This window comes from Astatotilapia calliptera, chromosome 1, assembly GCF_900246225.1.
Source record: "Astatotilapia calliptera chromosome 1, fAstCal1.2, whole genome shotgun sequence".
Lineage (NCBI taxonomy): Eukaryota > Metazoa > Chordata > Actinopteri > Cichliformes > Cichlidae > Astatotilapia > Astatotilapia calliptera.
The window spans coordinates 39,630,947-39,644,429 of NC_039302.1; the positions used below are offsets into that span (position 1 = coordinate 39,630,947).

Below are 13,483 nucleotides of genomic sequence, written 5' to 3' on the forward strand. Positions count from 1 at the left end.
TTAGTATTTCAAGGTTTAGGTTTTCATGTTATGAAATATTCCTCAGATGAGTGTTTGTCATGGTGTTACTCTGTAACTAAAGGCTGTTTGGTAATCTGCCAAGTCTATTGTTAATGTTCTCAAAAGACACTGAATGAACTATTATAGATATTTGGATTTGTCCTCTAGATAATAAAAGACAAAGCATGATAATAGCAGAAGCTATATGTTAAGACAAAAACTTTGATCCAGCTTAATAAGCATGCATTCTATGACTTATAAATCATTAATTAAGTCATTAGGTATACTTACAGACTCTTTGTAATGTTCTTTAAAAAACAAAAAAAGTTCTATTTAATAATTTAGAATTTAGCTTTTTTCCAGGTAACAATCTTCTGTGCCACAAAAATGCATTAATTTAGATTTTAAATATTAATACTATCAGCCAATACTTGGAAACTTATATTTATTAAAAGCTAACTCACTTGACAACTCTTTATAAATAACGTATTTGCTACTACTTGTAATCCCTTTTATAAAGATCACATCATTAGTAAGTTGTAGCATTTATACCAGACATACTTGTTTTCTTCCCCACAGACATGTATTCCCAGCATCTTTTGGTCGCCACATAAACGACTGATCAATCTTCAATAAATCAATTGAATATTACAACATATCACATTTTTGCAGTCTAGGCTCTATAAATACTTATATAGTTTGTAAATTAGCTGGCAGTTTAGAAACATGGGCTTAAAATAATAATTATGTAAATATACATTGTGGTTTAATAAAGTATTATTTATTCCAAAGCAACGTTGTTGTTACCACACACAAAAAAATACTCATCCTGTCTAATCATCTTTACTCATTTCATTCATTTGACAAGACTTGCCATTTCCGAAAGTAAGTGAATGCAGCATAGAGCGGGACTGCGCGAGCACCCTCCTCCTTCCCCGCCCTCCCCTCCACTTCTCCTGCCTCTTGCGTGTGCCCGCCGGTAAGGGCACGCGCACGGGAGGTGGCGGGGGGTTGTGCTTGCTCCTGCTCTCTGACCCCAGTGGCAGCTTCGACTCACTGCACTCCGGCTCCCCCTCCGTCAGACCCAAGCTGTTCTCGCGCTCTCTCTATCTCTCTCTCTCTCTCTCTCTCTTGTCTGTCAGTGTCTCTCGTCCTTCTCTCTGGCTTTTACCCCCTCCGCTCTCTTCTTGTCTGGTTTCTTTCCACAGGAGCCAGCAGAGGTCCCGTCGGGTCGAAGGTTCTGCCCTATCTGCCGCAACCCCCGGACGGTCGTGTACGAACCTGCCCGCTCTACTGCTGCTGCTGCCGCATGGACCCACGTCTCTCCGCCGCCGCCGCTGCCGCCGCCTCCTCCGCCGCCGCTGCGTAGAGGGCGACCCCGACCCGACACTATTTTCTCCGGCCACAAAAAACACGCACAAAAAAAACCCACACGACGAAGGTAGAACAACCTTTCCGCTTTTCTTTGAGAACCGAAAAGGGAAGGGAATAAGGGGGGAAAGAGAGGAGACTAGGAGGGGGGAAAAAGCAACCCCTGACACAAAGCTGTCGGTTATAAGGTGGCTTGTCATTTACGAGGAAGAGCCAGAGGTTAGCGCGACGGTGTTGTGACACTGACCACCTTTGGGTGCTTTTAGTATCTCAGAAGCAGAGTTCAGGATTGCACGGACCTTTCTTTTTGTGTACGTTCCTGCAAGCGGCGGTGTTAATAGCGAGCGGCGCATAGAACGCATCGTTGTGTGAGCGTGTGATCAGAAAGGGTCAATTTATTCGCCTTCAACCCCTCCTCTGCTTACCGGAGTGATTTCTACTCCTGAAGTTAGCTATATGCTGGCGTACGAGCGCGCTACATATCCGAGGACTGCACCGACCATGTGTGCGCGCACCGACGTTACAGAAAAGCAGCTCAACGCGAAGCTACAGCGTGCATAATAATAATAAAAAAATCTATTGCCAGGGCAGGTTTAGCAGGCTAAGCTAGAGTGCTAGTTGCTACTACTGTAGCCATAAGGTAGAGACAGACAGGCGAGTTTCGGCAGCCCAACACACACATAGAAACACACACACACACAAAATCAGAAGACTGTGGAGCATGCTGCACACAGATTTTCGGCCTACATTTGCAGAGAAAAAGCACATTTTCCGAGTAACTGCAGCAGAAGCAGTACTAGGTTCAGATTTTTTAATGATTGCAGAGGAGGTGAAGTGCAGGACATCCGATAGGGCAGTTTTGTACAGAAGTGCATTTTCTTTTCTTTTTTTTAAATTTAAGGCCCAGGAAGATCAATACACTTGTTTCATGTGTAACAAGGATTTTAATGTGACTCTTTTTTTCCACACTTTGAAATGTAAAGAGTTGAGTGTGCAGTGGAGCTGCTTAGATTTTGCTCATGCATTTTTAATTTTTATTTATTTATTTTATTTTAAAAGTCTAGTTTAACCAGCTTTTTCCCGGCTGGCATATATCTTTTTGACTTAAATTGATAACGTGCATAATAGGAAGCAGGATGCAGCCGACCCAGAAAACATAAATCAATGCTTTAGTGAAAATAGGACATTTTCTTTAAAAAACAAACAAACAAACAAAACAAAGTTTAAATTGGAGTCTTGTTTATCCAGCAGCCGCTTTCTTTGTTTTTATCTCACTTCTCCATCCAAGGATTTAACCATCATGTGAACTCTCGAGCTTTGTTGATTTCCCTCCAAAAGATATGACAGACTTGTTAAATTGAGGGCATTTTTTCTCCCTCTTTCTTTTCTTTTCTTCTCTTGCTCATGGCTGCATCAGGAGGTCTGGTATAAAACGGCTGTCAAAGCCCACAGTGGCCACTCTACTATCAGTTAGGGAGGTCAGACAGGAGGGAGGCTCAGGGTGCAAGGAGACTCACAGCGGATCTGGTGAGTGAGCTCCAGGGATGCATCATAGCAGCATTTTCTTTTTTAAGTCTTTGTTGTACAGTGGAGCAGAGATGCCATAGCATCTCATTAATTGCTATTGGATCCTTTCAAAATTGGAGCATGGATATGTTTTTGTGCTTGGCTTACAGTCAGTGGGGAAGGAGACCTCTTTGATGCATGCATGCATTGTGAAGAATTTCTCATTTTATAGAAGCAATTGCAGCAATTCCTCACCAGCAGACATTCTGCCTGCAGCCTTTCTTTTTGTTTTTGTTTTTTTGTTGTTGTTTTTTAATTTGCTTGTAGTGATTGAAATTTTTTATGTAAATTTAATTTTTTTACATTTAAATATGTTTTCATTGAAGCTAATAAAGTGCTTTCCAGAGTAGAAATTGTTGCTTAAAAAGTCAGAGAAGAGTTTTTTGTAAACTTCACTCTTAAAAAATTCCCTTGCTGCTTTCAAAGGTAGAGTACATCTGCTAATTGTGTTTAAATTGCCTCATTGTATTTTTCTATTGAGGCTTTTATGAGGATGTGTTTGATGAGCTGTTTGAGGATTTTTTTTCTAGCAAATTTCAGGTGGTTTCTGTTCTCTGAAGCTGAATAAGACTGTACATGCCGTCACTGCATGCATGCGTGCTTTATCTTTAGTCTTTGCATTTGCATTCACTTTAAAATGTATAAGTCTAACCTGCGATATTTTTTTAATTTTCTTATGTGAAGCCCTTACTCGTGAGTGTATTCAGAAGAAAGTGCACGTCTTTTTAAAACAGCTGGTGTGTGTGTCTCCTGTCGGTGCAGAGAGCAGTGTGTCGTGGTCGAGTCAGTCAGCTGGGTTGCTGCTGCTGCTGCAGGGAGGCTTCCTGGGCTTCTGGAGAGCAGCTCTGAAGGATGACCGCCGCACGGCTTGCTGCTGAATCTCGGTGAACGAACAGCATCTCATGTCCAAACTGTGGAAGGATGGCTCATGGCAAAGTGACCATCACTGTGGACGAGTACAGCTCCAACCCCACACAGGCCTTCACGCACTACAACATCAACCAGAGCCGCTTCCAGCCCCCACACGTCCACATGTAAGTTCACGCTCACACACGCACACAAATACACACACACAGTTGTTATGAGCTGGCAAAGTTAAATCAGAAAGAAATATTTTCTCTCTCTCCAAATGAATTTTATTTGTGATCTTTATTCCAAACTGAGTTGGTCACGAGGAACATTTAAATAGAATAGAATAGAATAGAATATATAAATGACACATTGCAGCAGTGTCATTTATAAACCTGCTCTTTCTGTGACATTTTAAACTAATTTCAGAATCATGCATACGCTTTAAGAACAATACAGGAAGCCAGCAGGTTTAATGCAGTCTCTGTTGTTCACTGAGTGTATGGTGGTGCGTGATGTAACGCAGTACAAATCATTTTTTGTGAATAAAAGTTTTAGCGGCAGTGAAGCACTGAACAAAAGCGCAGCATCTGCAGACTAACACTGATTCTGTGCATCACACATACTTGCGCTGGTTTTTCTAACTTGTGGTGTTGTTTTATTTATTTATTTTTGTAATCTTTCTTGCGCGTGCTGTTGGTGCGTACTGCTCACCGGTGTGTGCTGCGGTCTCGCTGTGAGACGGTTATCATTTGTGCCATGTTGTCATTGCGGTATGTGGATGCTTTGTCTGCATTAAGGCGCTCTCCTTAGTTATTTATTAGACCAGTTACTTAGTGTTGCTCTTGTCTGATGTGGTTATGCTGCTCCTCTCATTAGTGGGTCAGAGCGCTGTGACCCATCAACCCTCGACACACACCCTCACACACAAACACACTTTACAACGCTGTGTTTTAGCTGTGACCAGATATTAACAGAGCTGCAGCTCACTTTGTGTCTTCTTCCAATTAGAGCAGTTGTGAGATTTTCCCAAAAGGTTGTTGACTGCTGGTTTTGTGTACACTGCGTGCTCGTGACATTTATTCTCTGTGTATGTTGTGAAGTTAACCTGCAGCAGGGCCAGGAAGAGATTGAAGAGCCTGTTTGTAGTTTCCATCATCGCTGTAATGGAGTTGTTTGTCATTTCTTTCTTTTCTCCTGTTTTCTTTTTCATTTTTTTGCCTTTACGTGTGCATTTATTTATGGGGAAAAGAACAGCCCATCAATTTATTTTCTTTTTTCTACATCGTGAGCGGAACACACAGGGATAAATGCAATTTATGCCCGAAATAAACATTGTAGAGCAGTGTCGATGGTGACGCTGCTTTGAATTTTTGAAAGTCAAAACACCAAAATGTACAATAATGTGAGAAAATCCAGCCCACGCCAAAACATAAGAGCGCTAACCAAAGCATTCTAATCTTTGTTGTAGACAGCTTTCACAGTGAGGTCTGTACAAATGTGCCGTTCCCAAGTCCTCACATATAATTACGTTGTTGGGGGTAAAATCACAGCAAAGCTCATGGCTTTTTTCCCCTCCCAGCTTTCCTTGTTAGCACAGAAAATGGTAATTATAAAATTGTCAGTTTAGGCAATGTTATGGTAAAAAACAAAAACAAAAAAACAACAACATATGATTGACTTGTGAGAATCCATTCAATCCCTTCAAAATCACATCTTAGAGATCGCTGAGACGCTGTTCCAGAGAGCTGCAGAGCCACGATTACAGATTTGTGCACACATGTTCGATCTTGTTGCGCAGTTACAGCGTTCTTAGATCACACTGAAATCAAAGGTGAAGCTGAAAAATCGGCAAATCAACGTATTAAGTGGAGTAACCACGTCACCTTGGTGTGTATGAAGCCAAATAAGAGGCCGGGAGAAGTCTTTGCTTTGGGCTGCAGATGTGGTGGTGGCACCGGGCTGAACCGAGATGGCAGCTGTTGGGATTGTCGTGTAGGACTGGAGTTTTTTTTAAATTAATTAATTAATTTTGTATGTGAAGTGTGAGAGGCTGAGATAATGCAGATATGTAAACAATCATAAAGGAGATGTTTTTAGTCAGTCCAAGATCTTCAACAAACAGCTGCACTGATTCACTTTAGGGAGCAGCAACATCTGGCAGACAAGTTTTTTTTTATTTATTTTTTATTTATTTATTTATTTTTAAATATCATTTGCCTGAAACACTCAGAGTCCCACAATCCTGTGTGTGTGTGTGTGTGTGTGTGTGTGTGTGTGTGTGTGTGTGTGTGTGTGTGTGTGTGTGTGTGTGTGTGTGTGTGCATAATAATCACATTCATGTAAGCAGGATTATTTTTGGGAGATGGAGTATTGTAAACAGCTCAGTGGAGTTTTGCCTTCCTCTTGGTGTTGGCAGTGTTCTCACAATTGTGCCACTGTGTTGATTTGGGATTCCTCAGCTGCAAGTGGGGCTGCCAAGTACAGCAAGTGCCCGTGCTTCCGAGTGTGGTGAAAAGGGAGGCGACCTCACCTATCAGCTTGCGTTACATCAGTCCTGTTTTAATGGATCGCAAAGACAACATTAAAAATCAGAACAAATGCGCCGTCATGAGTCTGGGTTAACACATGTCGAGCAGCACAGGATTCACCAGAACAGAGTCTGGTTTGATGTTTGGTGAGGCTTCCGCAGTCTTTGAAAAGGCAAATAATAGAACATCCACACAATATTTTTTCTGTCTTTATAAAAATTTAAAAAAACCAAAGAAAAACAAACACATCCTCTCTGAGGTAACATTTTTTCTGAAATACCATGGTTTATTTTTGGATTTATTATTTTTATGCTTCTTGAATTGACAGGGTTTGTTTTTGGTTCCCTGGGAAGTCTTACTATGGTTTCTCCCTGCCTTTTTATTTGCAGTGCTGCAGCAGTTGTGCATAAGTTGAGTTGTGAAAGCCTTACAAAAAACATTTTTGGAAGAAAATGGAAAGAGGAGGAGGGGAAGAAAGCAAAGTAGGAAAAGGATGGATCTTCCTGATGTTTACAGGGAAACTTAAAAACATTTTCTAAAAGTGGATCATCATCTTCATTCGTCACCTGGAGACTGTTTTACTTTTATTCCAGACGATGACAAACGAGAACAGATGCGGCTGTAAGAAAGTCGTTATAAGGTATATTTTTGGTGTTATTTTGTGAAAGAGGGTTTACGGTAGGAGTTTCAGTTCAGTGCAAGAGGAACAGAGTGGAAAAAATGTAATAATACAGTGGTTGAAAACTTTGAGAATGTAATCTCAGTATTTATTCCTATAATCACTGTAATCAGGTTTTTTTGTTGTTGTTTTTGTTGTATTTTTTGCTCATTGTGGGGTTGTTTTCTTTTTGGGGGGGGGGGGGTGTTTTAAGTCCAGTTTTCAGTGTGATTCTTTTTGGAGGTGAGCCCGTGTAGAAGGGGATGTGTTAAAGCCATGGGGCCTCTCAGCAGATATGTGTTTGGATAAATACATTAGGCTGTTTCCTGGCTTCCACAGAGCCTGCAGTGTTTTACCCTGTCATTCTTAAACTCGGTCTGGGAACCCTGAGATTACACGCGCTCACGCACACACACACAATCCTCCGAGCCCATCCCCCCACCCCCTTCCCTGCTATGTTTAAGTGCTTATAGAATACGAGCTCTGTTCGAGGAAAGTAAAGGTTTGTTTAGATTTGGGAGATAATAATCCGACTTGCTCGCCGTTCTCTCACTGCATCTGCAGTATTTGGACATAAATAAAGTTGTTGCTTCTCTGCAAGCAGAGAGAGGGGTGGAGGCTGGGGGTGGGGGGTTGCCCGCCTTTTGAAATATAATCCTCGCTCTAATGTTTTTTTCCCCTCCCGTCCTAGACAGAATATTTAGATTTCTCAGATGGAGTACAGCAGTGCCTTTTGTGTGGCGTGGAAGGTATCATTCCCTGACCCGCATATGAAAACATGAATGTAGAGCACGTAGAAAGTCACGCACGCACACAGTGGCGCTCATAAGCTGATGCTGTGGAACGGGACCCCGAAGTCAAAGTGGACTTTCTTCGGAGCATGGGACGCCCCTGCCTCTGTGTGAGTGAGCGACAGGCTCAGTCTGGCCCAGTTTGCGTCTGGTTTATTTTTCTGTGCCGACTGTGTTTCTTTTTTTTCTTTTTTTCTTTTTTTTCTCCTTTTAACTCCCTCTCCTCAGCCCCCTCGTCATCGTCTTGTGAAATGAAATGCTCAGCAACTTGGAACATATGCTTCGAGTTGGGACACTAATGACTTCGTATCCAATTTGGGCAGGATCTGGGCAAGACTGTGGGAAGGCCTGACACACAGGCACATACAGACAGACAGGCAGAGCTGAAACTAAAAGGACTCCTGAAAAGCTCTTGAAAAACATTTACATTTCAGGATTTAATAAGACTTTAAATGATGTTACTGGACTTGGGGGGAAGGTTGGTGGCAAGTCATATCTCTTAACATTTTGACATAGACAGCTGAACTGGATTGCTCTTAACCTTTAATTTCTTCAGGTTCAAAGGGGAATTAAATCCTAGTTGTACTGCAAGAAATGATCATTTTTCCAATCAGTTACATGTTGATAGTGTTTTTTTTATTGTTATTATTAATAACATGAAATTGTCAAAAATGTAAAAAGTGCCCAACAAAAAATCCTTACCTTTGCTTACTTTTATTCCTAAACCTAAGATTTCGTAATCACATTTTAAGCAGTGGAGTGTGCAGGTGAGACATGGAAAAAAAAACACCCAGCATAAAACACTGGAGGGAGAAACGCGATCCAGGCCTGCAATAACGAGGAGTTAATCAAGTGCACCGGATTAGATTGGGCAGAGATGATGTTGTTGGTGGTTGATCTTGATCGCAGATGCGTTGGCATTTCTCGCTCGATGATTTAACTGCATTACGCCATTAACGCCTTTGGAGTGTTAATTTATTTAATTCCCACTGGATGTGCGTGCCATGCAAGCCAGCAAAACAGTGTCAGCGGAGAAAGCTTTCTCAATCACCACCAGGGTCGGTGATGGGAGACGTTTTTGTGTCATTAAAGATATAATCGGATTGAACAACATTATTTATCCATTCTTGAGGAATAGCCGATTTAAATCTCGAATTTTATTCCTTGACTTGTGATATCTTCTTTCAGACCCAACCTGTAAGCCCCGTTAAATCATGTTTGTCATTACGGAACGAGTTTCCCTGCATGGATTCAGCATCACTAACAAGAATCATGCTGGGATTTTTAATGAAGGCCCAATGGCAGTGCCTCAGGGAGAAGAACCTACGCTGCAAAGTTCTTGTCCATTCCTCACTCTGAGTTTTTTAATGGCACCTGAAAAGGGACTCTGCTGAGTTAAGAGCAGTCGGAGCATTTTTAAAACCTCTGTGAATATGGACAATGGTGTTTTTGCCTTTTCCTCTCTTTTTATTTTCACAGTGAGCCCGTTGTACCCCTCAGCTTTTCTTTGTGTTTCAGGTTTAAAGTGTTCAGTTTTAACTTTTGTCACAAGAACAAGTAAAACAAGCAAATCATTTCCCTTGCTATCCCATGGTTATTAAGTGGCAGATATAAACTTGACTTTCCCCATTACAGCTGGATAATTTTTAAAAATGTATTGTTATCAGCTGATGCACCTAAATAAATAATCAAATAGAAGCATTAGGAGCAGCCTGGAATTTATTCTTACATGTTATAATTTTTAGCATTTATTAGGATTTAAAGTGGTGTGTGTGTGTGTGTGTGTGTGTGTGTGTGTGTGTGTGTGTGTGTGTGTGTGTGTGTGTGTGTGTGTGTGTGTGTGTGTGTGTGTGTGTGTGTGTGTGTGTGAGAGAGAGATTGGAAAAAACAAATGTTGTTGCCGTCCAGAACATTTAAGCAATGGAGAGAAAAGATTTTTATATTGCTTTGTAATTCCTCGTGTACTTATATTTATTCAACTTCATCTTAATACAAAGCAGTGGAAATTACCTATGTCGATACTACCAGAAAAAATTATACTTTTAATCTGATAAATGAAAAGCTTTTCCTAAATTAAGGAAAATAAGAATTGCATCCATCTATGTGTATGTTGTAAAATGTGGCAGGATTTTGAAGTGTTTTTCAAAATTTTGAGAAAGCCAAAATTAAAAAAAAAAGAATATAGCCAACCGGTACAGCTTCACACCCAAAAATCACTGGTGAATACAGAGATGCTCCACCCTCAAACGATGGTGAAGTTGTAGAGAACAGAGAGTCTTAAAATGTTTTCTTTTCCCTTGTGATGCTGGTGCTTTATTACTGTTTACTGTCTGTTAAAATCAGTTACTGGAGACACCTGAGCTCATTACATTGACTGCAATGCACAGAAATGGAATTTCCCCCGACCCCTCTACATGTGAAAAAATCTTCCACATTTAACAAAGTCCTTCTTCTCCACGTGCCTCGTTAATTATTCCTGCCCTGTGAATAATTGAGGAGATTGTAAGTATGAATCATTTACCGGTGCATCAATACACGTGGATATTCTGACACGAGCTGGTGAGGAAACGCCAAGAGAAGCACACGCACGGCTTTGACACTTTCATTTTCAGCACAGTCCTGGTTTTATTAATGAACTCCTGAAGGATTTTTTTATGTGCCATATTTCCTTTTTCTAGTCTGTTAGAGGAGAGCTGTAAAAGCAGCAGAGGAAATGGCTTTTGGAACTGGATTTGTGCACAGTACCCGTTTCTGAGCCAATGCTGTAGTGTTTGCGTTTGGTGAAATTCAGCTTTTTTTTGTCAGTCTGAGTTGGCTCATTGCAAAGAGGGAGGTTGCTCAGTATGTAGAGTCACGTGACAGAAGAATCCTTTCGAGGTGGCAGGATGATAATTCAACAGGACGTTTCCATCTCCGAGTCAGTAATAGTAGCTTTTCCACCCATGTGACCCCACTTTTAACATGAAATGGACTGTGTGTCCATCCAGGAGATCCTGCTTTTCTTCGATCACATTGTGGATAAACAAGTTAAACCTTGTTTACGCGAACCCTTCAGCAGGGGGGTTGCTTTGAAGATGAAAAGGCTCACATAATTGGTGATATAATTGTTGAATAAATGTGTGATTTGTAAATAGAAAAGTTTTAAAGCTCCCTCCTTTTGTCTGATTTGTCAGTGAGCACAGCACAACAAACACCTTCTCCTCAGAGCTTCAGTTGGTCATTGCAGACCAAAAGTAAAAACAGGAGAAAACAGAATGTTTCTGCTTTTGATTCATGTTTGTTTGAGTTCTTGAGACGAACCAGCCATTTAGAACAACAAGGCTCTGTAGTGTCACCACCATACCAGCACATTAACCTAATATTATAGTCAGGCTGCAGCTTGCAAAAATGTTGGAATGGATAACTGTTTACTATATTTGATTATGTACATAAAGATTTGACAGTATATATGTATATAGATATGCAAAACGTATCAAAAATGTATATACAGCACACTTTAGTTCAGCTGTAGGTAGGGATGGGTATTGATAAGATTTTCACGATTCAGATTCCATTTTCGATTCTGTTTAACGATTCGATTCTTTATTGATTCTCTTATCGATTCTTTTTTAAAAAAGGAGAACACTAAGGTCGATTAGCTTAGAACTTTGTTTTATATCTTCTCTTTGAACAAGATAATTTAGGAGTAACATGGCCTTACAAACCCAACAGTGAGATCTTAAGAGATCCTTAAGAGAGCCTACGGCTCTTAAATGGGGTGTCACAGGGTCCCCAGGAAAAAAAATTGTAAATGTAAAATAATAAAATAAATATTCTTCTGTAGCAATAACAAAGTACAACATAAATTATTCTGTAGCAAATACACAAGAATATCCAGTAATGTCCCTGCCTACAATTAAACACATTCACTTACTGAAAATCGGGGGCATCTGCTGTGGGTGCAAGCCTTTTACCACAAACTTAGTCACTCGGTGACATTCGTCTATCCTGGCCTGAAAAGAGACTCTACCGGTAGACTGCAGCGACAACTGCCAGCATCTGAGCCAGCCAGACTCTGTCTGTCTCATCATGGTCACCTAAATGCACAGTAATGGCAGGTTTTGTAATAAGGCAGATCGCGCTAACATAATATGCACTGTTGTTGATTATTTACCTGCCGCATTAACGGGAGAGGACGTGCAAACGTTACCGCTGCTGTTGGGTTGAGATTCACGAGTCCGGAGCGGAATTAAAAACACGACATTCATTTAAGGTTATCGCGTGTTTTGTGAGCAAATGCTTTTGCATATTCGTAGTGTTTCCTCCCTTAAATGAAATATCTACTTTGGAAGTATTGCAAGTTGCCCTGTTGTCATCCGTTCTCGTAAAGTATAATCAAACTTTTGAGTGTTTGAACCGCCATGTTTCCTGCCAGGTAAGCGACGCTCCGCAACATGGTGACGTCATTCGGGGCGACTGGAATCGATAAGGGAATCGTTTGCAAAAATGGCAAACAATTCCAAGGAATTGAAACAGTGGGAACCGGTTCTCAACAAGAACCGGTTTTCGATACCCATCCCTAGCTGTAGGTACGGTGGATGTTTTAAGTGTTGGGTGGCACGGTATAGTTGTTAAGGAGACCTAATATGCTTTTCCATCCTTTGCCGTATGTTGTTGCAGCGGTGAATTTTCACATTAAATGCATTATGCAGTCATCTTATGTACAAATAACCTGCTGCTCAGTTTCAGGGTTTTTTTTCTACTCTCAATTCTCTATTACGTCACAGAGCATGGATAGTCGTAATCTATTTAGCTAAGCAACACAATAAAGGCTATGAAGACAGATGCCCCACCCCTTAATTTTTTTCCCATACACTGGATAAATAAATTGGTATTAATAAGGCTGCTCTGTTTAGAAATAATTACTCCTAAAATACACTTGCAAGTGTTCTGGTCAATATTCAGGGTTTTGTTTGTTTTAAACACGAATCACAAATACTCATATTCCTTGGATTAAAGGTAGATTCTGTGGTCTTCATATTGATTTGCATTAATTGTATTTTAACTGAAATAATTAAGAAAACAGTGTGAGCTGAACAGGGTTTTAATAGTTTTGCAATTTTCATTAGTTTTTATTTTTTATTTAGTTTTGACTTCAGATTTTCAATTTTATATCAGTTTTAACTCATTCACTGCCAGCCATTTTCAAATCAGGTAACTCCTCACTGCCAGTTTTTGAGCATTTTTACTCATTTTGAAGAGCCACAGAAAACTGTGTGTTATGATCATATAGACGCTGAACCTACCAAAATGAAGAACAGACTCTCTTCTTTCATCCAAAAAGAAAAGCTTGTTTCTACCATTTTCCATTCTTTAGTAATCAGCTGTAGAAGAGAGGTGGGTTCCACCAAAAATGCCTGTTTTGACCAAAAAAAGGGAGAAAACGAGCTTTTTGTGAAAAATACATTTCAAGCAGAAAAGTGCCTTTGACACTAATATTTCTTGCTTTGTGACACCTCTAACATATAAAATAGTTTTTCACTTCTATAAAACAGAAATAACACTGAGAAAGGTTATGTTTTATCAAAACAATTTATTTACAAATATATGAAAAAATAAAATGTACATAGTGAAACATTTATTCACAATGAATAATTCACTTTTGTGTGGTAATCATTATAACACTCTCCGGGATGCAAGGGCACACAACGAGACTTGCACCACATTTTTGTCTCACT

At 40.3% G+C, this 13,483-nt stretch overlaps 1 protein-coding gene across 3 annotated transcripts in view; it reads left to right on the top strand.

Annotated features, from left to right (window-relative positions):
• Positions 1 to 920: 920 nt before the first annotated feature.
• Positions 921 to 13,483, top strand: part of mpped2a (metallophosphoesterase domain containing 2a) — an 82,363-nt gene continuing 69,800 nt past the window's right edge. The window contains exons 1-3 of one of the 3 annotated variants that reach the window (XM_026177666.1): positions 921 to 1,441; positions 2,789 to 2,898; positions 3,700 to 3,971. In XM_026177666.1, the coding sequence (XP_026033451.1) occupies positions 3,859 to 3,971 (113 nt within the window). In that variant the 5' untranslated portion in view covers positions 921 to 1,441; positions 2,789 to 2,898; positions 3,700 to 3,858. Of the gene's footprint in view, positions 1,442 to 1,471; positions 1,683 to 2,788; positions 2,899 to 3,699; positions 3,972 to 13,483 lie in introns of those variants that run through there. The other 2 variants (XM_026177675.1, XM_026177658.1) reach the window with 2 other exon arrangements.